Source organism: Alternaria postmessia (genome assembly GCF_024291825.1).
Source record: "Alternaria postmessia strain BMP 2775 chromosome Unknown scaffold_43, whole genome shotgun sequence".
NCBI lineage: Eukaryota > Fungi > Ascomycota > Dothideomycetes > Pleosporales > Pleosporaceae > Alternaria > Alternaria postmessia.
Genome location: NW_026260116.1, coordinates 33,892 through 55,996, shown reverse-complemented (window position 1 = coordinate 55,996; position 22,105 = coordinate 33,892). Strand labels below are relative to the sequence as shown.

Genomic DNA, 22,105 nt, shown 5'->3' with positions numbered 1-22,105 from the left:
AGAATTTTTATCAGATGCACCAGCATGACACCATGATGCCTGATGGGGCAGCTGCTACAAACCACGCAGCGGATGCAAGGAAATTTACGGGATAGTTATTGCCCAGGCGCTAGGATTCCTTCCCACCTCCACACCCATCTTGTCCCGACGCCTTACTCGTACTTCCATCTGATTAAATTTTCTTTTTGATCTGATAAAAAATTTGCAAGCCTGCATCAATGCTATGCACGCACCTCGTATACAACATACGACATGTGATGCACCGATGTCGCAGCAGCGCAGGTCGGCTTTGATGGCCGGTTTAATCTTATCAGATCAAGATCGAACGCCCGACCCCTGTCGGCTAACTACCCTGACCATGGTGGCTTCGCCGCTTGCTGTCATCGGTCCTGGGCTGTTCGCTCTCTACACTACGGCGACCAGCCAGTGCCGATCTTCTCCCGCTGTGAGCACAAAAATTATGCCCATCACTTGACGGTGTCTGCTAGACTTGCCATAGTACTGACCGCGGCGTTGCGTCCGGAAAGAGTAGGTAGAGCTACGCGTGGAGGCCCAGCAAGCCAGCTATGTCATGGCCTGTTTCGTTTCGATTCCAAAGGATGAGAGACGACCCACTAAGTACGTCGCTCTCTATCTCCGGAAGACGGCAGGACTGGAGATCAAAGATGGCCTGGTCCTGCTGGTGCTTAAGCTTAGATCCGAGCCATCGGCGAAAGGCACCGTCATTATCGCTGCTGCTATCGCTATGGCCAGTGTTGGTACCTCGAAGATTCATCGTCAAGCGCTCGACTGTCTCTGGGTACTGCTGTATACCGTTGCTTCACTATCGTTTTCTTTCTACGCTTTTCATCATCTAAGTCGCCAATTTATACCTATTAGCACAAGATAGTGTATCCATCGGGCGGCACACTGTATTCATTCAGTAACTTTTCGACATTGGATCGCAAGATCTGATAACGAGATGGCGGAATTGTATGATCAATCGCGGAATGACGCCTTACAACGTCTCAACCAAACACTACTCCAAATCGACCCGTATATCCTACCTCCATATCCCAACCTCTCTATCGTCGCCGGGCCATTAGATCCCCCACTACTCCAATTGACCCTGTCGCAACTACTTCGGAAACAAGTCGATTGCTATCCGGAGAATGAAGCTGTTGTCATTCCCTGGACTGGCGCGCGGTGGACATACCAGCAGCTATGGGACGAGTCGAGCTTGCTAGCAAGAGCGTTGCTGAAAGAGGGTGTAAGACCGAGAGATAGGATAGGAATCATGAGCGGTAATTGCGAAAAGTATATTGCACTCTTCTTTGCATGCGCAAGGGTAGGGGGCATTTGTGTTACGCTCAACAACACGTATACGGCGACAGAGATGGAGTACGCGCTAAAACATACAAGTAAGTGTTCTTGACGGGTGGTATGAGAGAGCGAGACTGACCAAGGTAGAATGTAGAGTACTCTTCACAACACCCACGATCGCGCGCTTCGACAACGGACCATTACTGCACAAGCTCAGCCAACCCGATGTCGCGTCCACACTACCAGACCTCAAGACTGTATGTCTGATCCGCGGCCAACACGACAGCTTCATCAGCTACTCCTCCCTCATCGAAGAAGCCCAATATATCCCCGAGCACATCTTAGACATCTTCGACGGCATAATAAGTCCCTACGACGTCGCAAACCTCCAATTCACAAGTGGCAGCACCGGAAACCCAAAGGCTGCCATGTTGACACACCAGTAAGTGTCTCCTCTTCTATTCTACCAATACGCGTCTGACCTCGTTTAGCAATCTGATCAACAACTCGCGCTTCATAGGGGATCGCATGGATCTGACACCCAACGATACCCTCTGCTGCCCGCCGCCCCTCTTCCATTGTTTCGGTCTAACACTCGGTCTCCTCGCTTGCCTCACACACGGTGCCAAGATTGTCTTCCCAGCCGAATCCTTCGATCCCGTCGCTTGCATGCGTGCAATTGACGCAGAACGCTGCACAGCCCTACATGGTGTACCCGCCATGATGGAGTCTATAATGGATGTCCCACGGCCGGAGGGATGGACAAGTGATCTCAGAACGGGCATTGTGGCGGGCAGTCCAGTGCCAAAGTGGCTCATGGAGCGCATGGTCAATGAGCTCAACATGTCGGACTTTACATCTTCGTACGGGCTCACGGAAGCGAGCCCTACTGTGTTCAACGCGCACACAAACGACTCGCTGCATGCGCGGTTGACTACTGTTGGAACAGTATTGCCTCATGCGCGGGTAAAGATAGTGGACCATCAGGATCGCATCGTGCCAATCGGTGTAAGGGGCGAGCTCTGCGTCGCGGGATACCAAGTCTGTCGTGGATACTGGGAGAATGCTGAGAAGACGGCGGAACTTATCGTGCGCGACGAGTATGGCGAGCCTTGGCTACACACTGGTGACGAGGCAGTCTTGGATGTAGATGGATACTGTACCATCACCGGAAGGTTCAAGGATATCATCATCCGAGGTGGGTATTCCCCTACAATCAGTACATCTCCCATTGCTTCTGTACTAACAGCATACCAGGAGGCGAAAACATCTACCCCCTAGAAATCGAAGAACGTCTCGTCGCACACCCATCCATCACCCGCGCCATCGTTGTCGGCGTCTCACATCCCCGTTACGTCGAGGTACCTGCTGCCTTCCTCCTACACGAGCCGAATACAGACAAGCCAGATTTAGCAGAAGTGCAGGCATGGGTACGGAAAGTACTCGGCAGGCACAAAGCTCCTGTTCACATCTTCTGGCTAGGAGAGGACTGTGACGCTGAAGTGCCGTTGACAGGTAGCGGTAAGATCAAAAAGTTTGTGTTAAGAGATGTTGCAGAGGATTTGTTGAAAGGGCGATGATCACGAGGTCGGGATGTCACGTGCAGACGTGGCGCGGTCGAAATTTAGCGTGTCAAACTTCAGCGCCCGCGGACAAGCTTTATCTATTTTATTGCGACGCCTTCAACGTTCTTGCATCAATTACATTTTTGTTGATCCGCATATCACTACGATGTCTCCGTGTCCTCTTGACCGTCTCCCGCCCACTCTGAGATGTCCCTGCCTTCGAACACTTGATGTTCCTCGGAGGACGCAAAGCACACGTCATGGCATCGTCAAAGCTACAGCGCCAATGCTTCCTTCAGGCTCACGCGACGCGGTCAGCCAATGATCTTCCGGCTATCACATCAAACCGTCATGATTATCGACTTACAGGAATATACAGCACCATGGATTTCCACGTGCTCACTACCTACGCCTCTCCTCCCACCTGTCGTTAAGACATGTCATTGTCTGCCCCTCGTCTCCTTCATTCCAGTTTCCTACGAACCCCCGCTCGTGTATCCACGATACGTCTAGCTTCATATAGCAGACTTGTGTCCCGCCTACAGCAAGTGCCGAACTACCAATTTGCGAGACAGCGAGCGAATATGGCGACCATGAGCCGTGACGCGTCAGTAGCTACGGCCAAGACGTCAGATCCAAAACACTTCATGTATACCAGTGGAGAGACTGATCCGGTATGGATACATCACCTGCCTTACAAGAACATTCCCAAGTTCCCCAAGCTTGATAAGGACCTTGAGACAGACGTCTGCATTGTTGGCGCTGGTATCTCTGGTGTCTCAGTGGCCTACGAGCTAGTAACTCGTGGGCTGAACGTCGTCTTGATCGAGGGCCGTGAGGTACTGTCAGGTGAAACTGGACGTACAAGCGGTCATCTCGCTAATGATCTTGACGATGGCTACACGGCGATCGCGAAGAAGCACGGAGACAAAGGCACAAAAGCTGCCGCAGAATCACATACTTGGGCATTGAACCGCGTCGGCGAGATCTCAAAGCAGCTGGGCATTGAGTGCGAGTACCGCCATCTCCCCGGCTACGACTTCTCTCAATACCCAAAGGACTCGAAAGACCACGCGAGCGACATCAAGGAGTTGATTGAGGACGGCAACAAGGCGAAGGAGCTTGGCATTGTGACAGAGTACAAGGAGGGGTTCAAGCTCAAGGGCTGGGAGGGCAGCATTGATCAGAGCGACGCTGTTATCTACCCTCAGCAAGCGACATTCCACCCCACCAAGTACGTCGTCGGTGTTCTCGACTTCCTCAAGCAGCAGCCCAACTTCTCGTGTTACACAAACACTCGATGCATTGATGTGCAAGAGAAGGGTGTAGAGATCATGGGCCTGGGCCACAAAGACGTATACGTTAAGACCGCTAACGGAAACACGATCAAGTGTGCCGACGCCGTCGAAGCAACCTGCGTCCCACTACAGAAGTTATCCGTTATCGCCGAGGAGGAGTACTACCGCACCTACTGCATCGCCATCCGCGTACCCAAGGGCTCAGTCGAAGACGCCCTGATCTACGATTCGGCCGAAATCTACAAGTACATCCGCCTCACTGAGTGCGACTCAAACGATGACTACATGGTCGTAGGAGGCGGCGACCACAAAGTCGGCCAAGCTGACACTGTCGTACCCTTCAAAGAACTCGAAGAATGGACCCGCGCCCGCTTCCCGCAAGCAACCACAATTGACTACAAGTGGAGTGGTCAGGTCTTCGAGCCAGTCGATCACATGGCCTTCATCGGCAAGAACCAAGGCAACAAACATATCTACATCATCACTGGTGACTCGGGCAACGGTCTCACTCATGGTGTCCTGGCGGGTAAACTCATCGCGGATTCCATAACTGAGCAACCCAACGACTGGATCTCGGCTTACGATCCCAAGCGTCTTGCTTCCATTGCAAAATCTGCTACCAGTATGATAAGCCACGACCTGCAAATTAACGCACAGTACAAGCGCTTCGCCCAGTCAGATATTAAGGATATCGAAGATCTTGTACCTGGCGAGGGTGGTGTTCTCAACACCAATCCTACCAAGCCTCTGGCTGTATATAAGGATGAGGGCGGTCAGATACACAAATTCTCAGCGCTGTGTCCGCATCTCAAGGGTGTGGTATGCTGGAATACTACGGAAAAGAGTTGGGATTGCCCAGTGCATGGATCAAGATTTAGCAAGGACGGTGTGCAGCTTTGTGGACCGTCGAAAATGGGTCTGGAGCCTGCGGACGAGAGTGGGAAGATGGTGCAGGAAAAGGCTCTCAAGGTTTGAACGCGCCATGCTGGCAGTGTTAAATCATTGCAAAGTAGTACAATGATTATGCAAAAAACAACAAACTCGTTCCCCTCATCAGCTGCTCCGCCAGACTACACTCACTTCCTGTCGTGCCGACCACAGGTAACAATTAACATTTTCCACTTTCACTTTCACCTTCATCTTTCTTGCATCCTCCCACAATCATGTCATCATAAAATCTCACTCTCACCTATTCGAAGTACTCGCTGATCCAAGCCCATTCTACCACGCTGACCCTAACCCCACTTGCACAAACGACTCCATTGCCACCCTCTTCTGACTGACCTCAAATGGCGACCTCCACCTCCAATCGCCGCACCTCCCAACGCTCTGCCCGCGCCCAAAGTATCCAAAGCATACAATCTGACTCGTCCTTCACACCACGTCCAACGCCACCTCCACCACCACAGCGACTCAGTCGCGGCGTCCGCGCTAACAGTATCGTCAGTGAATTCGCCTCACCTTCTGTAGCAGACACAACAAACGAGATAGACGAAAAGAAATCTAGACTCAGGCTATTGCCAGCGCATTATCTTCTCCCACCGACACACCCCAGCCCGTACGAGGGAAGCTTGGAGAGGAGCTTAGATGCTATCCAAGACTGGGGACGCCTCCACATGTCCGTCAACGGGGTTACGCAAGGCAAGTCACCGTCCATCGTCTGTTACGAACTATATGTGAGGTGAGTACTAACCCTGGTCAATTGAACTCTTCAGGCATGCAAAACCTCATCGACACGCTCCTCAAGCCAGTGGATATGAAAACAAATTGGTGTGTAGTAGTCTATAGCATCCGCGCTGGCCCACCTGAACATAGCCGTGACCTGATCGAAGAGCTGCTGTTCCTACTCACGCGCACCCTTCTACCCGAGCAGATCGTCGAGAATAGAGGGCTGATGGCGCGTCTTTACAATGCGAAGAAACAGCTCGCCATGCGCCTGGCATTGCGGTACGATATGTTGAGGGAATGGAAAATGGAAGCTGGGACGTATCATCGTGACCAAGCGGTCACTGTAGCATCGGAACCACCGCCGGAGCGAGTTAACTTGCCAGCGCCCGCGGCCGTGAGCGAGGATGTGGAAAGAGGATTTCCCTTCCGACGTCCCCTCCTGCCGAATATCATACCCACCTTGATCGCAGCTCCGTCAGGCGGCTTCACGACACACGGCGTACGCGAGCGAATGAAACACCACGTCACGGACTTAGACGCCTACCTTCTGTTGGAAGACGAAGAGGTGGCAGGGTGGAGCGGCTTGAAGTTAACAACTACCATAATTCAAGTTCTTCTGCATTGGCAGTGGTTGAGGCAAAACAATGCAGTGCTGGATGAGATGGAGGTCCACGGATGGGAGGACTTGGAAGGCAAGGCCGATGAGTCGGAGTGGATTGCTGAGGATGTGAAGAGGAATATTGTGGGTGGAGGAAAGAGGGAGAGGGCGGTGGTTCGAGAGGAATGATGAGATGAGGGTTGAAAAAGGTAGGTTGGTGCGTCTAGATCGGAAACGACTCCACACCCGACGAAAAAAAAAAACGAGAAATTCACCCACAATGCCGTCCACCACAATCATGGCAACCAGACCTGGACGGACGCAAAAAGTTGGACTTGCAGGGAATCGAACCCTGGACCACTCCCATGCTAAGGGAGTATTATACCACTAAACCACAAGCCCGATTTTGCTCTTGTGAAGAGACTACGTATACATCTAATATATTCCGAGAGAACTGAAGATAGGATGACGCACCCCACACTACAGACCGCCTTGTCGGTGTACGCTGCTATTCTTGCTCCAGCGACGGAACGTCTTGCCTTTCTTCCAGAACAGTATACCAAATAAGCACCATAGCGTGATCAAAGCCGCGTTCGTCATGATGGGTGAGATAAATCTAGTCTTGTTAACAGTGATCGGTTGCATGTAGAAAATGGTAGAACTTACCCAGCCTCCTCACTCCAAGGCGTAATGAACTTGCCAAAGCCATAGCCCCAAACATTCTTGTTGACAGTGACAGCGACCATCAAAGACCCAGCTACAGGCTTGTAGGAGTCGATGGCATATGTACTGACGATACCGGGTAGAGCTGCGACTTGGATTCCAGCACAGGTGTACCCGATAATAATGATGGCCTCCCAGGGCCACTTGCGCTCGTAGCCTATGGCTACGACAATGTTGCCAATAAGCATTATGATGACATAGGGTACCATGGCTGGCAAGCGCATCTCAGGCTCACGAATCCCATTGTTCTTCCGGGTACTTCTCGCAGATACCCAATCACTGAGTGGACCAGCTGTGAATAGTCCGATGAAGGCACCGACCATAACAGCAAAGTTGGTGAATCCGACAGTCATGGGCTTGAAGTTGTACGGTGGCAAGGACAGGACTTGACTCTGTGTAAGGTTGATTGTGAGAAAGCTGGAGCATGACCAACTGACAACAAAAGCGGCGAATTCGACAATGGGGAAGGCGAACAACTTCCAAGGAATCCAAAGGTCGAGAAAGATGGAACGGAATGGGTGGGCGTTCGGTTGGAACATCTTCCATTGCCATTTGCCAGGCTTGCCACGTCCCAGGAAGGGATCGCGCTGTGTGGTCTCGGACATTTCCAGGCCGGCAGTACTAGGAAGAACAGAGTTGGCGGTGTTGATGTGTTGGATTTGATTTGTCTCTTTCTCAGAATCAGAGTTGTTGACTTCTTCCCGGGTGGTCGCTTTCGTCTTCTCTTCAAGCGAGTTGGCTTGCTTCTGCCCAACGTGCTCAGGTAAAGCACGCTTGAACCTTGTTTCAGGAAACATGAACACTACCATCAAGAACGAAAGGACCAGGATGCCAGTGTTGAGCCACCAAAAACTGCGCCAGCCGACTGTTTCGGTCATCGATCCTGACACAATAGGACCAACCATGAGCGAGCCCATGTACACGACCCAGTACAGAGTGTTCCACTTTCCGCGGTCGTGCAAGAAAAAGACGTCGGCGATGACTTCCGGCATGATAGTCTCAGCCGGTCCAGCGCCGATACCATTAACGATGCAGGCGCCCATGAAGGAGTTGTAAGAGTTGGACTTGGCACGCCATATTGACGTACCAATGTTGATAAGCTGGGACGCGAGATAGACGGGCCGACGACCGAAAGACGTGCTGATCGGTACCCTAGAGATTGCTTGTCAGCCTTTGAGTCTGAATGATACAATGTTCGTACTCACCAGATGAAGTTGCTGAATCCGAGTACCAAGATACACACGCCAGTGAATTGCACTGCTCCCGCCAGATCGGTCTCGAAAGCTTCGATGAGTGCGGGAAACATAGGTGCAAGAGCTAACGGACCAAATCCTTGCGTAAACGTGACCATAGATGCTGAGATGATACATGCTAGCTTCCACCTAGTGCTCCAGTTCAGTGGGTCATTTGGATCATCACTAGGTTGTGGAACGAGGACCTCGCGATGTGTACCCTTGACGAAATGATGTGAGCCAACATCTGTCATAACCTCCGTGCCAGGAAGGATCTCCGTGTGAAGCTCCTCTTCGAGCTGTCGGCGTTCCTGCATTTCTTAGTACTGTCAAATGAAGATCAAGACGGAACCTTACATCTTCATTGTAGTCGTGAGCATTCATGGTGAGTCAAGCAACTACTCTGCGAGAGTAGCGAAGATGGTGATCAATTCCAGAACGCGGCAAAGTATATGTGTCGTCTGCAATAGCCGAAACCGCACAACGCAAAGCTCTCGAATTGCGTACTGGTGCTGCTATAACGTGACTTCTCACCTCATTCCGAGGTAGAGTTCAGCTGTGGCTTGTTATCGAGCGTCGAAAGTCGGTAGAATAGCGCCGCGAGCGGACACGATAATTCGGCAATTGTAGTCGGAGCCGTTTCCAAGGCGAAGAGCTGGCGTATACACAGCAATAAGGCCGACGCGTGGCTGAGCGTCTAGATATTTATGAGAAAGCTTGACACCCAGCCGCCAGGTTCTCCGCATCCTTCACACGTGGTGGGCGGTTGTGCCGTCTCATCCTTTGTAGCTAATCATCGACGGCTCATATCAGCGGATGCTGTCCATTCAGAGGCCTCGTATATGTGATAGCCTGATTTTAGCCCCAGCACATCGATACGTACCCATGCTCGCAGCTCTGCACGGTGATGTTCCTACCCCGGATTCAGGATCGAGCGGAGGCGGATGAATTGTGCGGCAAATGAGCTGGTGTACAGTCGCAGTTCATTCAGCCATGCTGCCCGGGATTAGTTGAGATTGAGCCGACCGCACGGATACTTGATCAAAAGAGTGATGGTACGATCATGGTGAGTGAGGTTTGAGCGACTTGTGTAACTGCCGAGCCGCGCTATCTCGCGCTACGTCGTTAGTGTGATGCGGGGAAAACAGGGGAAGGCGCCACAAAAGGACCAGATCCAACAAGATCGTGGAGCTTACGACACCAGCATTAGCGGTCGGGCGTTGCACGTCCACCCTGGTAAGATACCATGTAATTTGATATTAAGGCACAATTTAGTCACTATGCCACATTTGCCTCAGAAAACCCTTATGGTCACTGTCATGCTTCCCTGCCGTTGCATGAGACCACCATTGCTGTCTGTTTTCCGATAAAACCTCGCCCACAACTTCAGACTTAGCATCCATTACACCTTGCTCGCGCAAACGGACATTGTAATCTAGAATACGTTCACAGTCCTTCCAGATCCGCGCACGGTTTCGCATGCCCGGTATTGGGGTCGTATCAGGATTGGATAGGCGCCACAGACGTGCCCAGTCCAGATCATGTCCTATATGTTTCCCACCTAAAGGTAGACGACAGATCCATTCTGCTACGCCGTCGCGGAATGTTCGCCATTCTTGAAGCAAGTGCTCTGCTCTTGCCCTATATGGAGCAAGGATGGCCTCACGACGTGATGAATTGGATGTCTTGACAGCATTTCCAAAACACTCCATTTCTGGGTCTTCTTCTATGATCTGCGCCCAGAGCGCATTCTCTTGTTCCTCAGTTTCAAGATCGTATGGCAGGTCAGGAACAACGAGGCCAGGGGGGTTGCAGGGATCCCATGACATTGGCCAGTCTGGTGAATTTGGGTATCGCTCGGCTTCAAACGCTTCCCATAACCAGCCCATGTGTTCAACGGCAAGAGCTCTGAAGAACGGTTGTGTATGGCAGCGGAGTTTGCTGCAAGTAGCTGCCACTGCACTCAACTCGTATTCCCCGAGGAATGATATGATATGGTCGATAAGCTCGGTTGGTAGCTCAAGAAGGTGTGCTTGGAGGTTTTGAACCGTACGTTCAAGTGTGTTGGAGGTAAAGCAACTTTCAACTAACCTGCAGGACTCCGGAATCTCTACGGGGTTTGCAGCCAACCACTCATCGCCCGGCTGATGGCACCATGGATTGCCCTCATCATGTCGCCCTCGAGCTACCTCCGGATAGGGAAGCACATCATCTCTGGTAAGACTGTATGACTCTGGATAGGACTGCATCTCCCGCCAATGCCAGATTCCGTCCAAGTCGACTCGCCCAAGTCGGCGGTAAGATGCCTTTGCAAATATATCAAGGCAATACGAATGGACAGGCAACGGCCGCCATCCATCAGAGTTCTGGATTGGTGTCAAAACTTGGAGCAAACAAGTAAGCAGAAAGCATATCCCACATACATTGCATCCGTCATTTATATACAGGGTCCAGCAGTTTACCTTGTCCACACCATAGCGTGGCGGGTAGACGTAAGGCGGCGCCACAGGCGACAAATAGGACCCGTTTGATTCGCCGGATAGAACGAACGAACTGCCACGTTCGAAGATGTTATCGCTCTTATCGGCTTGCCAGTTCGGTGGCTTTGCTAACAGAAATCTATGGTTACGGCAGCCTTTCATTTGTTCTACGCTCAGGAAATGACCATTGATGCCTTGGAGACTTTGACAAGAAGGCGCCGCGATATGTTCCAGGGGCAGTCTATACGAGCCGCATGCTTGTTTTGGTAGAAGGTCTCCAAGGTACCGCGGCCCCTCCCACTCTCTGGTATACATGTAACCGTTGCGCAACGTACCGTGTGGAAGATGCCTTGGCTGTGGAGGCGCATGCAGCTCACGCAAAGCGCTACGTATGTTGTTATCAGTGTCCTCGCCATCTACACTCTCGTCGTCGCTTTGTGATATGTCTGAGGACTCCACAACACAATCGGCTTCGCTGTCATATTCCAGCATCTCCCCTCCCGCGTCCGAATCATCTTTCGGTAGCCATTCGCCATCTTCAGCGTCTTCATCTGGCCAGAGAGGGCCGCCAAAGATTGCGTTCTTGATGTCTTTGTCAAGGCTAGCTGGAGTTCGATCTAGGGTGGTACATTGTTCGCATTGTCGATCTGGGAAAGAATTTCCGTAAATGTCTCGGAACCTGTCAAAGCCCACATAACCGTGACCTTCATAATTCCAGGCCGCGTCGGGAGGGTCTTCTGGAGTCCGAATTCGTGCTATGGACATGGCCACTGTGCATATCTGGCAATGATAGGAAGCCATGCTCGCTAGAATTGATAGCTAGTTGAGCGGAGATCCCTGCATGAATCAGTTTTTGACTTACACCCTACAAGACTGGCGCCAAAGCAGAACAGCCAAAGTGCACTCAAGGACCTGCTGGAGGAAAACGGCAGGCTGGTTAAAGGACGGACTCAGGAATACAGGTGCGATAAGGGCAAAGCGGAAGACGCTTGCTGTGTCATTGGAAGGCGCCAGTCAATGCTTATGACGCTTACGGTGGGGTGTGCAAGCTGCCCCGCACCACAAAGCTATGGGGTTATCACGAAAACGTACAGGCGAGTTGAGAGCGATCAGCTTAGGCCGCGTCGACTGCAGGCAGCTTTGCTAAATGTGAATACATAAATCCATTGAACAGTCCTCTTTTCATCAATCAGATCATCCGAATTAGTCCATCGGCTAGGATATCTCGCTTTCACCGAGAAGAGCCGGGTTCGATTCCCGGATTCGGAAATCATATTTTTGCTTTTCTTTTGCCTTACTTTTGCCTTACTTTTGCCCTCAGGTGGGTGAGAGTGGTGAATCCCTTGGTGGCAGTGGCATCTGGTAGGAGCGTGACACCTCTTTTTTGGAACCTGTCTAGTTGTGGCACTCATCACTACCACCTGCAGGCTTTGGCGATGGTACAAAAGTCGTCTTCGTCTTCTCCTTGTGCTCTTGCTATGTGACAGTAATAATGTGTACACACGGACTAGGTGATGCACTCGAATACAAGATATCGCGTCTGGAAGCGCCGCCTTCCACGTGAATGCGCGCTTGAACGCGGCGGGGGACGCGCCTAAACACACTACTACTCCCCACACCACCACCATCAACTGTCGCGTCGCATTAATGGCAAGGCTCTCGACACCAGCCACCAAGTCCAAGACACCAAAGCCGTCCGCCAGTAATAATGGTCAACATGCGCCGTGTCCCGCGCACGAGGCAGCATTGAGGACTCTACCACGACAAGAACTACACCGGCCAACGAAGCAAGCGTCCTACGAGCTTGCCAACCACGCCAAAGCCTATCTTGAGGGTGGCCAATGTATATGAGACCAACGACTTCTGTACTATCAAGCTTACACTGACTGTAGACGCCAGCGGTTATGACTTCCTCCACAGCCTACTCGCAGCTGGCACCAGCATCTCGACGCCCGCAAAGCCATACATAGGCTTTCTCGCACCGCCTGCATACATCGCATTCGCCTCTTCCACAGTCGTCGATCCTAAATTCACCACCAAAGCGCAATCACAAGACGCTGTCAAAGGCTCCAATGCTGCGCTGCGATATCTGCAATGCGTACGCACGACGATAGACGGCCCCGCATACCCAACTATAAAGAAAGCTTTCACGTTCCCAGACGAGCGCAACAGAAGGCGTGCGCCAGCCAAAAGAACAGATGCCAGCTCGTCGCCTGAGCCGGCTGGCGACATCGAGCGAATAGCAGGCGAGGCTGCGAATCAGAAGAGCCTGTGGTATCGCGCAGACGACTTCTGGCATATCGTAGGATGGTCATTCAACTGCGCGATAATACACAAGAAACGGTGGAGTCGGTGGAAGCTATGGCTGGCAAACATGCTCGACTTTCTAGAAGCAGATTGGCATGTCTGCGTCAAGCAAAGCAAGCTGCTAGACGGGACGATCGATTCGGCAGCCCTACAACAGAGTCTAGTCTGGCACTACATTATCGGACATGAGGGAGCTCCAATGAGCCGCTCCAGGAGGCGCCGAATGGTCAAGGCTATACTTGCAACGGCCACATCCGAATCGCTCAAAGAGTATCCGGAGATATGGGACAAGGAGACAGTAGAGCTGCGACGTAAGAAGGGTGAATGTCAGCCTGTGCGGGACATTGACTTTGAGACTGGGGAGCTGGCCGACTATGGCAGCGATGAAGACATGCAGGACGCACCGGAAGACAGCGACAGTGAGAGCACAGATGGCATCGTTGTAGACACCAGCGGACAGGCCGCAAGAAACACACGCGAAGCCATAGAGCACCTTGGCGGGCAAGACGCGATTGAGCTGCGCCAGCGTCTTATAGCACTCGTACGTATCTCCCCTACTCCAGCATGCACACCATCTGACAGACCTTCAGCTCGTCCGCGTAGCCGAAGCCTTACCAGCCCACTTCACACCCCTCTTCGACCTCTGCGACACCATCCTCGAAGACTTCAGCGCTCTGCCGACCGTCATATTCCAAGTCCTGTTATCCACCATGAAGCTACCGCATAAGATTCGTCTTGCGTTTACCGTCAATCTCCTCCATCCCCTGATCACAGGCAAGCCACCAAACTACTTCATCCGCCAACCTACACAAGAGGACTTTGAAGAGATACTTTTACCCTTGAGAGGGACGACAAAGAGCTTTGCGGCAAACGCCAAGATCTCCTTGATTCTAGAACAGGTAGTGCTGCGCACGATGGAACAGCAACTCCTCAAGCCCACGGATGCTCTGAGGGAAGCTATGGAGTCTGGTATCGATGCGCGGAACAAGGTGTTTGGGACGGGCAAGGGCAAGAGAGGGAACGCCGAAGAGGAGAATATAGCCAAGAAGCTCTTGCACACGTCTTCTGAGAGGCTGTTGGGGTTGCTCGAGGTGCTGGAGATGCAACATGGGAAGAAGCCACGGCCCATGCAAGGTAATAATAAGCGCAGAGGCGGCGGAGAGAGAGACTTGATGGTTTCTTTTGGCTCGAATTTGTCGTCGCTTTCGAGTCCGCCTTCTTCGACTGAGAACGATACTGATGCTGAATGAGCTTTGTGGATTTAGTATTCTTTTGTTTTTTGGTTGGATTGGGGGTAACGACTGAATTAGAGAGAGGCTTATAGAGAATTGACGCCCTGGGTTGTAAGGGTACCGCGATTTCTGTTCACTGTGGCGTCCATCTAGTCTTGTATAGTTGCACCTATCGCTCTACCTATTCCTTTCTCGTCATGTATACGGATTTTGCTCTGGACTGTGGCTAAGCCGACACTATGATGCAGTGTCGTACCCGGAAGACTTTCTCCATGATCAGTCACTTTACGATATGATTGTATCGCATCGACGTCGATTTCTGAACAAAGGTCGCAAACATCAGAGTATTAGGGGGTCAGACGAGATGTCGCGCTGGTACCGCAGCTTCAGCCTTCCACTTGTTTCATTTTGAAGAATTTCGGTTCATCATATACGCTCAAGCCGTCAGTTCGTTTATACATGCTGATCTGTCGCTTGTGGTGTTAAATGGATAGGGCATGGATATCGTTTCGTGTCAGACCAGCTTGTGGACTGGTCTTACTATTACATTGGCTTGGGAATATCCGGGATGTAGACCTCCTATGACGTTTTCTGCTCATGTTAAGAATAGCACGTGGGCGAAATGTGAGGAAGGGTTTGGTCCTGCTAAGGCGGTCCGACTGCGGAGATAAGATCAGGCGGGACGGCAATGACATTTCCTACATGCTGACAAGTATACAGAACCACAGTATAAGAATGAGTTTGAAAGCGTGAAACGATAGTATTATTTTAAATCATCTTAGCGATGAGGGTATCTTGAACGATTACTTAGAGAGTTGGACTGACGCTCCTTGCAAGAGTCGCGCTGAGCATCTCATAGAACCAAGAAAGTAACCACCTAGAAGACGGTACCCTTGGTCTGCTTGCCCTCCTCCTTCTCGAGCTTCTTGATGTTGGTGTTCTTCCACACCCAGATACAAGCCAAGCACAGTGGCACAAAGCAAGCACCCGTGATGACCATCTTCCGCTGTACATCGGCGTAAGCACCAACAACGGCATCGCGCTCTGGTGTACCATCAGCGAACGAACTCTGAACTGTGATGTCGCCAAAGATAGTCCTATAGTCCGCCTTGCTAGACTCGGGCAGACGCTGGAGCAATTGTCCGGGAAGAATGTTGTTCCACATGGCACCAGCGATGGCGTATCCGATGGAAGAACCGAAACTACCGAAAAGACCCCAAATGGCGTTGACGACGGCAATTTCCTGGTGAGTGACGGGAACCATGACGGCGAGTTGACCGCAGGTGGCGAAGAAGGCCGTTCCGAGACCAACAAGGATTTGAGTGAAAGCAAGGACACCAGGGTTGGTGGAGGGGTTTCGGAATGGAATCAACAGAGCGGTACCGAGCAGAACGATCGGTACACCAGTGGCGGCCGTCCACTTGAAGTTACCGGAATGATGGATCCACCACGCGATAAGCGGGCTGAACGTGGAAGAAGTGAGCGAGAAGGCGTTTAGGATGTATCCAGCGTTTGTAATGCTCTGCCTGTGTACGACGATCAGGTACGAATTGAAGTATCCGTTCCAGCAGAAGACGGAAAGGAACATGGCACCATAAAGCAGGCAAGAGCCGATAATGGTGGGGTTCCTGAGGTAGTGCCAGGGCAGGAATTGGAATGGCGCGAACTTGGCTTCCCAGATGTAGAAGACAGGGAAAAGGCAGAGACCGAGGACGATGCAGGCGATGATGTAAGGGGTCTTCCAGCCTTGAGGAGCGTAGGTGACAAGACTGAAAGGCAGCACAAAGAGGCACCATGCGCACATGAGGAGGATGATACCGAAGACTAGACAATATGTTAGCGGATGTGCAACTTGATTCTGGAACAGCGTGTGACTTACTGTCAAACTGCACAAAGTAGAACCACAGTGATTGGAAAATATTGCGATCCGATGTGACCTTCTTGATCAAACCAGCTTTCTTGGCCCTGAGGTACATGACTATCATCAAGATCATCGCCGGAAGAGAGATGCCACAGAAGATGATGATAAAGGCACCGTATCCCCAACGCCAGTTAGGACTCTCCCAGAAGTTCTGGGCGATCCTAGGTCCAGCAAATGTAGCTGCAATGCGAGGGGTTCCGTTGATAGTGAAGATGATCATACGGTTCTTCAGCGTGGTGATATCGGCAGCCATGATGTCGCAAACGAACAGAACACCGATGTGACCCGCCCAGTAGAGAATGTGACCGGCGAAGTATGTTTGTACGTTGAGGCAAGCGGCTTTCATAGCCATACCAACGACAATGATGATGAGCATCACGAAGAAACCCTCCACGCGACCGAACACATCGATGACCTTGGCGATAACGAGGGGGATGCAACCACTGAGTGCAGTCGCCATAATGCTCATGACTGTCAGGAGACCGTGTTTGCCGAATGTCGAAGTGACGAAAGCGCCGAGCGATGAGTCCATGGCGTTCTGTAGAAAAGCGACAAATTCGATAAGGTACAAGCTATACGAATAGGTCAGTCTTTGAATCTCACCAATCTAGACTTTGATGTTGCCACTTACAAGACAAACATGGTGATCAGGGTCTTCTTGTCCCAGATCTCTGTGATTGCGCGGACACGCTGAACACCATTTTGGAAGGTTTCCGACTCGACAGACTTGGTTTCGGTATCGCTGCCAGCCTCGTGGGCGTGGGTATTGACACCCGTCTCATTCTTCTCCATATCGACAGTCAATGAAGGGCGTCCGAGGCCCTCTACGGGCCGCACCACATCGGTCGCGAGCAAGTTCGACATGACAAGACAAGGATGCCGAAGAAATGCCGGGTAAGGCAGGGTATGAAATTGGGACGCAGGTGGGTGACGATCGCAACATAGGCAGTCCTTCCATTCTTAAGTATCCCCACGGCCCACTCTCCGAGAACCGGACAGGGAGTGTAAGCTGAGTTCCAGCGTATGAAAATTTTCCCATGTGTATCCCACCCGGCACCCGGTGGCTTGGGATCATCTCCCACCGTCCAGGTATCTTGGGATGCCCAGAAAGCATTAGTAGCGGGCTAGATGATCAGATAAGTGCTAGATGATCAGATAAGATCCAATCTCGCCTTGAGTGAATACCTGGCTTGTCTTGGCTGTGCCGCAACTCTGCATGGCCAAGGTCTTGGCCCGTATTGCCAGTGGCGGTCGTAGCTCCCGGCTCATCGAATCGAGCAGTGTGCGCCGAAGCTTCTTTCCCGTGCGGACCAGCCTGAGGGCCTCGCCTGATGCTGGAACCACACCAGCTGCCAGGAAGAGCATCCTCGTTGAGCAAGCGCGCGGTGGTGTTGCATGATCGCGTGTACCGCCGTTCCTGGCGCCTTCTAGCTGGCTGCGCGTATAGCCGGCGCGGAAACAACGTTGTGTTGGAGCCCGAGGCTGTCCACGGGCGCGGGCAGAAACTTCATCGCGGCTACTTGTATACCTGTGAACTTCTCATTTGACACATGTGGCTTTTGGTAGTGTTGGTGCAAAGTCACAGAGGTGGAGTGTTGGGAAAGCGTTCAGCCACGCGCGACGCGAAGTGCCCCTCATGACAGCCAAATGTCACCACTAGCCGGATTTGTTGGTCACGATGACATCTAATCTAATCAGATCATCGCATCAGACTCGGTCGAAGTGGCCAATTTGCGGGAACTGGTCATCCTCTGGGTTAGTTGGTGGGGGCATCAATCGAATGATGGGTCGGTTTCTGCAGGGTCGCGAGCGGTCGCGGTGGTATTAGGGAAGCAGCCACTATCACTATTGCCCCACCATTTCCTGGTCGCCACGATGTCCTGCCGCGACAAGCTTCTTAATTCTACATGCAGCCCGAAGCGCCCCAAACTACACTCGAGATGGTGCGTCCCTGGAAGAAGGGTTTTCCTGTAGAACAGCGGGTACCTGGTGCCCATCTGGATCATGGTGCGGGTGTCCTCGGGTTGTTCCGGACGCGCATCGCTTGCCATTCCTCTCATTCGACACTGACTGACCCTTCACCAATAGGGTTTCAATGTGACAAAACAACAATAACTACCGAGCTGAACTTCTCGAATTCTCAAGCTCTATAGGCCGCATGTATTTTTCCCCCAAGCTTTATAACACAGGGCACGAAATACAACGACGCCTAGCTCGGGTACGGATTGCACAACACATCACTAATGCTAGGCAAACAATCCTCTCGGCGTTTATGAGCTTGAACTCTGAAATAGGACGCGTGTATTGTGCACAGTACAAGGCGTGGCTTGTAGCACCGATCTACGTAGACCTTAGTAGATCTTACGTACGTGCAATTGCGACTCCGTGCTATCAACTTTGTTGGTGAGCGGCATGTATAGAGCGCCGTATGAAGCTGTTCACACGGTTTGGAATGCTTTTATCAAAGCCATGTAGCCACGATATCTGTCTGACTTTGGGATATTCTTCAAGATCCACATCGAGCACTTGTGGTCCGCGGGGGGCGTGCTTTCCCTCAGCTGGCAAGAATACCGAGCTGTAACAATTTTAGATACAAGTGCCGATTCGTATGTCGCAGTCTTGTGTCTCAAACGACGCGCGTGTTTCTTTGAAACCCTTACCATCCTATTGTCCTTCCCATTGCTTTGGCTATCCTCGGACTGGCTTCCGGCCAACATCGAGGATCCATCCTTGTATGATGGCATACTTGCATCCCGTCTTTCTTTGGTACCAACCTGTTCCAGAGATTGGTTGATATGATCCGGTGTCTTCGCGCTGATCCCAACAATCTCGCGCGATTCGATGGCCTCCCTATGAACGATAGATGTTGTATTCGCTGCATACTTCCGATGGAGCCCGTTCATATATACCACGCACTAGCTTGCCTCCGTTCGCATTCGAGGTATGCCTCTTCACTGTGCTTTGCTCGTTTGCTAAGAGTGATCAGAATCGGACTGTACCTGGGATATCATGATGATAGACAGCGCTTTGTCAAGGAATGGCACAGAATCTTTGGGATATCGTCCCTCCCATACACAACTCATACTGCAGTAGTTTGTGATGTCGGGTATCGTTCGCAAGTCTTAGCACAGTGAGGATCTAGGAAGGAGCTCCAGTATGGCAAGCCGGAAGATCGGGAAGGCAGAGGGTCTTTTCATGTGCGCGGATTGGGGCTTGGCAAACCTCGGTGCCAACACCGAGCGGATGAACCCAACGTTCTCGTGAGTAGGTGTACCTTTCAAACGCATATCAAACCGCTTCGTGAGTAGTTCCATCCGCGGACGTTGGTATTATCACCAGCCAGGATTTGGGCGCCCTAGCACGGGCGATCCACCATTGCCACGATCGCTCTTACAGAACGTCACCGGTACCTCCAAAATCCATACAGTATGAACAACACTAGCAGCAGAAGGACGAGAGCGTTTTTTGATGATAGCAGCAGCTTGAGCTTCACTATATCTGACGGCTCAGTCACGACGGTGATCTTGTCGCGCTTCTCGAAGCTGGCTCCTTTGTCTGGCCGCAATTGTTGTAGATAAAGTATGACTGCTTTAGATCTGTAATACTCTGCCAGTTGAAATGGCGTTCGCTTTTCGTGGTCGACGACGTCGAGCTGATATGTGAAGCCTAGGTCGACAAGGTGTTTGACCGCTTTGACATTTCCCCACCGACATGCGTGATGGAGTATCGTATGACCCTTATTATCCAAGGCGTCAGGGTCGAAATCGCGAGCAAGGAAGAGATCAATCGTGGAGACCCGACCGCTCTCTGTCGCGTGATGCAATAGGGTTCGGCCATAGTAGTCAGGCATGCACAAAGTAGCAACTTCTGGACGAGCCAGAAGAAAGTCGATAAGATCAATGTTGCCTCGCTGTGTAGCGTAGTGGAGAATCGATTTTCCCTGTAGATCTTTGACCAAGAGTTGTGGCATTTCCTTTGTCCGAGTACACCGTATCAACTCTTGTGCAGCGGATTGGCTACTCCATGCCATGTAGTGAAGGACAGTCTTTCCTGTTTTGTCCTGCGCCCACGTATCGATATCCTCTGGGTGATACAAGAACATATAAGCTGAGCAAGCGTTGTAAAACATATGTAAAGCTGTTCGGCCCTCAGCGTCCGGCTGACTGGGATTTGCACCGAGCTCAAGAAGATGCCGCGTACATGCGTGGTCACGACCTTGTTTCATAGAGATATGTAAGGGTGTCCTGGAAACATCAGCTAAGTCGTTGTTTTCTGCCAATCGTGCTACATACTCGCCCCGGTCGTTTGTGACGTTGATGTCTGCTCCGTTGTCAACGAGAATGGATAATATGTCATGTCGACCATAACGTGCCGCACACTTTACATCAAGTCAGGAATCAAATCGGTAGTTCCGGGTTCTGTTACTTACATGCAAGAGAGTATAGCCACCGCGTGTGACCGCGGACATGGACAACTGCTCGGTCGTCATCATATGCTTCAGGTGATCAGTATCGCCTACCTCGATTGCTTTGAAGATTGAGTTGTTTGATGACACCAGAGATGATAAGCTCAGATCCAGTCTTAAACTTAGCTTCACCATCGACGATGCATGATACATGGCGCCAATCACCAATGTGAAACGCTGGCGCATGAAACGAGTGCAATCGATTGTCATCGCCAGAGTTCGTCCTTCCGTAGAAAAGCGATCTTGACCCTGTTGAGACCATCGTCTTGTTATTGTCGGTCCACTCCGAACATTCAGTATCGTCGCGCCGAGGCCAAGCTCCCATCGGTGATGAAGCAATAGACCAAGCGTTTCGACATACTTGGGTAATCGGGCAAGGAGGCGCTGCTCGTGTGGAGATATTCTGATGCCTGGTCTGGAAAGGTCATGTCCGATAGCGACCGCTTGCAAAGTAGAATCTATCTTCGGCACAATATCGTGGTGATCATGGATTTGGGGACAAATCTGCGTTTGCCGCGTTTCTGTTATCTGTCCCGATATATGCATTAACATGGAACTGATAGTACTGTCAGTAACGGAGATTATTAAGCTTAGAGTTGGACTCACAGTTGGGCTGCACTTATCGCATGGGATAAGATAGTGTTATAGTGTTCCAGGTTGTCAAAGAACCGTCTTAGATGCCGATCAAGAAGCAGCCACTTGCAGATTTCCTTGACGCGAGCTGTCTTCCCACGACCTAATAAATCCTTTCTTCTCTCGATATCTACGTTGATGGTGTTGACCTCCTGGACGAACTCCTGTATACCATGGAAATGTGTAGCCAGCTGCAATTCCTTTGGCAGCTTATCGCAGACCTTTAAGAGGCAAGTGATATTCTCCTCCAACCGCCGAAGTTTTCTGTTTTGCCATTTTATCTCTTCGGGGGCGTCCTTGAACTCGATGATGAAGTCGTAGAGAACTTTGCAGGTACCTGCGGCAGCCCCCAGTACAGTCAGAACGCTGGCCGATGCTGAAAGTGGGTCCATATGTGTTGCTAACAGAGCTCTATCGCTGCATGAAAGTATGATGAGCAGATTGTCCTTGGCATGAAACACCTGGGTATCGGAACGACATTTTGGGGTGCGGTGCGGAAGGCTGGAGGGCGTTTCGACTCAGCTCAGCCTCAATGAACACGTGATCAGTAGAAGTAACACGAAAACTTTGGGAGCTGTCCTTCGATGCGCAGCGAGGGTGGGCGCCCCACCTATGCTCATTCGCCGTGCGATCAGCCGTGCAGTCTGCCGCGGCAGATCATCGCCTTGTTTTGCGGACACC

General features: G+C 51.5%; 6 protein-coding genes and 2 non-coding genes across 8 annotated transcripts; 5 read left to right on the top strand and 3 right to left on the bottom strand.

Annotated features, from left to right (window-relative positions):
• Positions 1-571: 571 nt before the first annotated feature.
• On the top strand, positions 572-2,882 carry J4E82_006911 (putative NRPS-like protein biosynthetic cluster; the record flags this gene model as incomplete). Its single annotated transcript, XM_051733160.1, has 5 exons — positions 572-828; positions 949-1,400; positions 1,450-1,744; positions 1,794-2,500; positions 2,560-2,882. The coding sequence occupies 5 exons, from the start codon at positions 572-574 to the stop codon at positions 2,880-2,882; spliced, it is 2,034 nt and encodes a 677-aa protein (XP_051587044.1).
• Positions 2,883-3,460: 578 nt separating this feature from the next.
• On the top strand, positions 3,461-5,140 carry J4E82_006910 (uncharacterized protein; the record flags this gene model as incomplete). Its single annotated transcript, XM_051733159.1, has 1 exon — positions 3,461-5,140. The coding sequence occupies one exon, from the start codon at positions 3,461-3,463 to the stop codon at positions 5,138-5,140; it is 1,680 nt and encodes a 559-aa protein (XP_051587043.1).
• A 742-nt stretch (positions 5,141-5,882) lies between these two features.
• J4E82_006909 (uncharacterized protein) lies at positions 5,883-6,620 on the top strand (the record flags this gene model as incomplete). Its single annotated transcript, XM_051733158.1, has 1 exon — positions 5,883-6,620. One exon carries the CDS (start codon positions 5,883-5,885, stop codon positions 6,618-6,620), a length of 738 nt encoding a protein of 245 aa, XP_051587042.1.
• Positions 6,621-6,761: 141 nt separating this feature from the next.
• J4E82_006908 lies at positions 6,762-6,833 on the bottom strand. The gene has a single exon. It is a non-coding gene; the product is annotated as a tRNA-Ala (tRNA).
• A 78-nt stretch (positions 6,834-6,911) lies between these two features.
• On the bottom strand, positions 6,912-8,770 carry J4E82_006907 (uncharacterized protein; the record flags this gene model as incomplete). The annotated part of the gene is made up of 4 exons (XM_051733157.1): positions 6,912-7,047; positions 7,098-8,306; positions 8,360-8,697; positions 8,744-8,770. The coding sequence occupies 4 exons, from the start codon at positions 8,768-8,770 to the stop codon at positions 6,912-6,914; spliced, it is 1,710 nt and encodes a 569-aa protein (XP_051587041.1).
• Positions 8,771-12,063: 3,293 nt separating this feature from the next.
• J4E82_006906 lies at positions 12,064-12,135 on the top strand. Its single transcript has one exon. It is a non-coding gene; the product is annotated as a tRNA-Glu (tRNA).
• A 378-nt stretch (positions 12,136-12,513) lies between these two features.
• On the top strand, positions 12,514-14,423 carry J4E82_006905 (uncharacterized protein; the record flags this gene model as incomplete). The annotated part of the gene is made up of 3 exons (XM_051733156.1): positions 12,514-12,709; positions 12,759-13,714; positions 13,764-14,423. The coding sequence occupies 3 exons, from the start codon at positions 12,514-12,516 to the stop codon at positions 14,421-14,423; spliced, it is 1,812 nt and encodes a 603-aa protein (XP_051587040.1).
• An 859-nt stretch (positions 14,424-15,282) lies between these two features.
• On the bottom strand, positions 15,283-17,190 carry J4E82_006904 (uncharacterized protein; the record flags this gene model as incomplete). The annotated part of the gene is made up of 3 exons (XM_051733155.1): positions 15,283-16,229; positions 16,285-16,898; positions 16,958-17,190. 3 exons carry the CDS (start codon positions 17,188-17,190, stop codon positions 15,283-15,285), a joined length of 1,794 nt encoding a protein of 597 aa, XP_051587039.1.
• Positions 17,191-22,105: the final 4,915 nt, after the last annotated feature.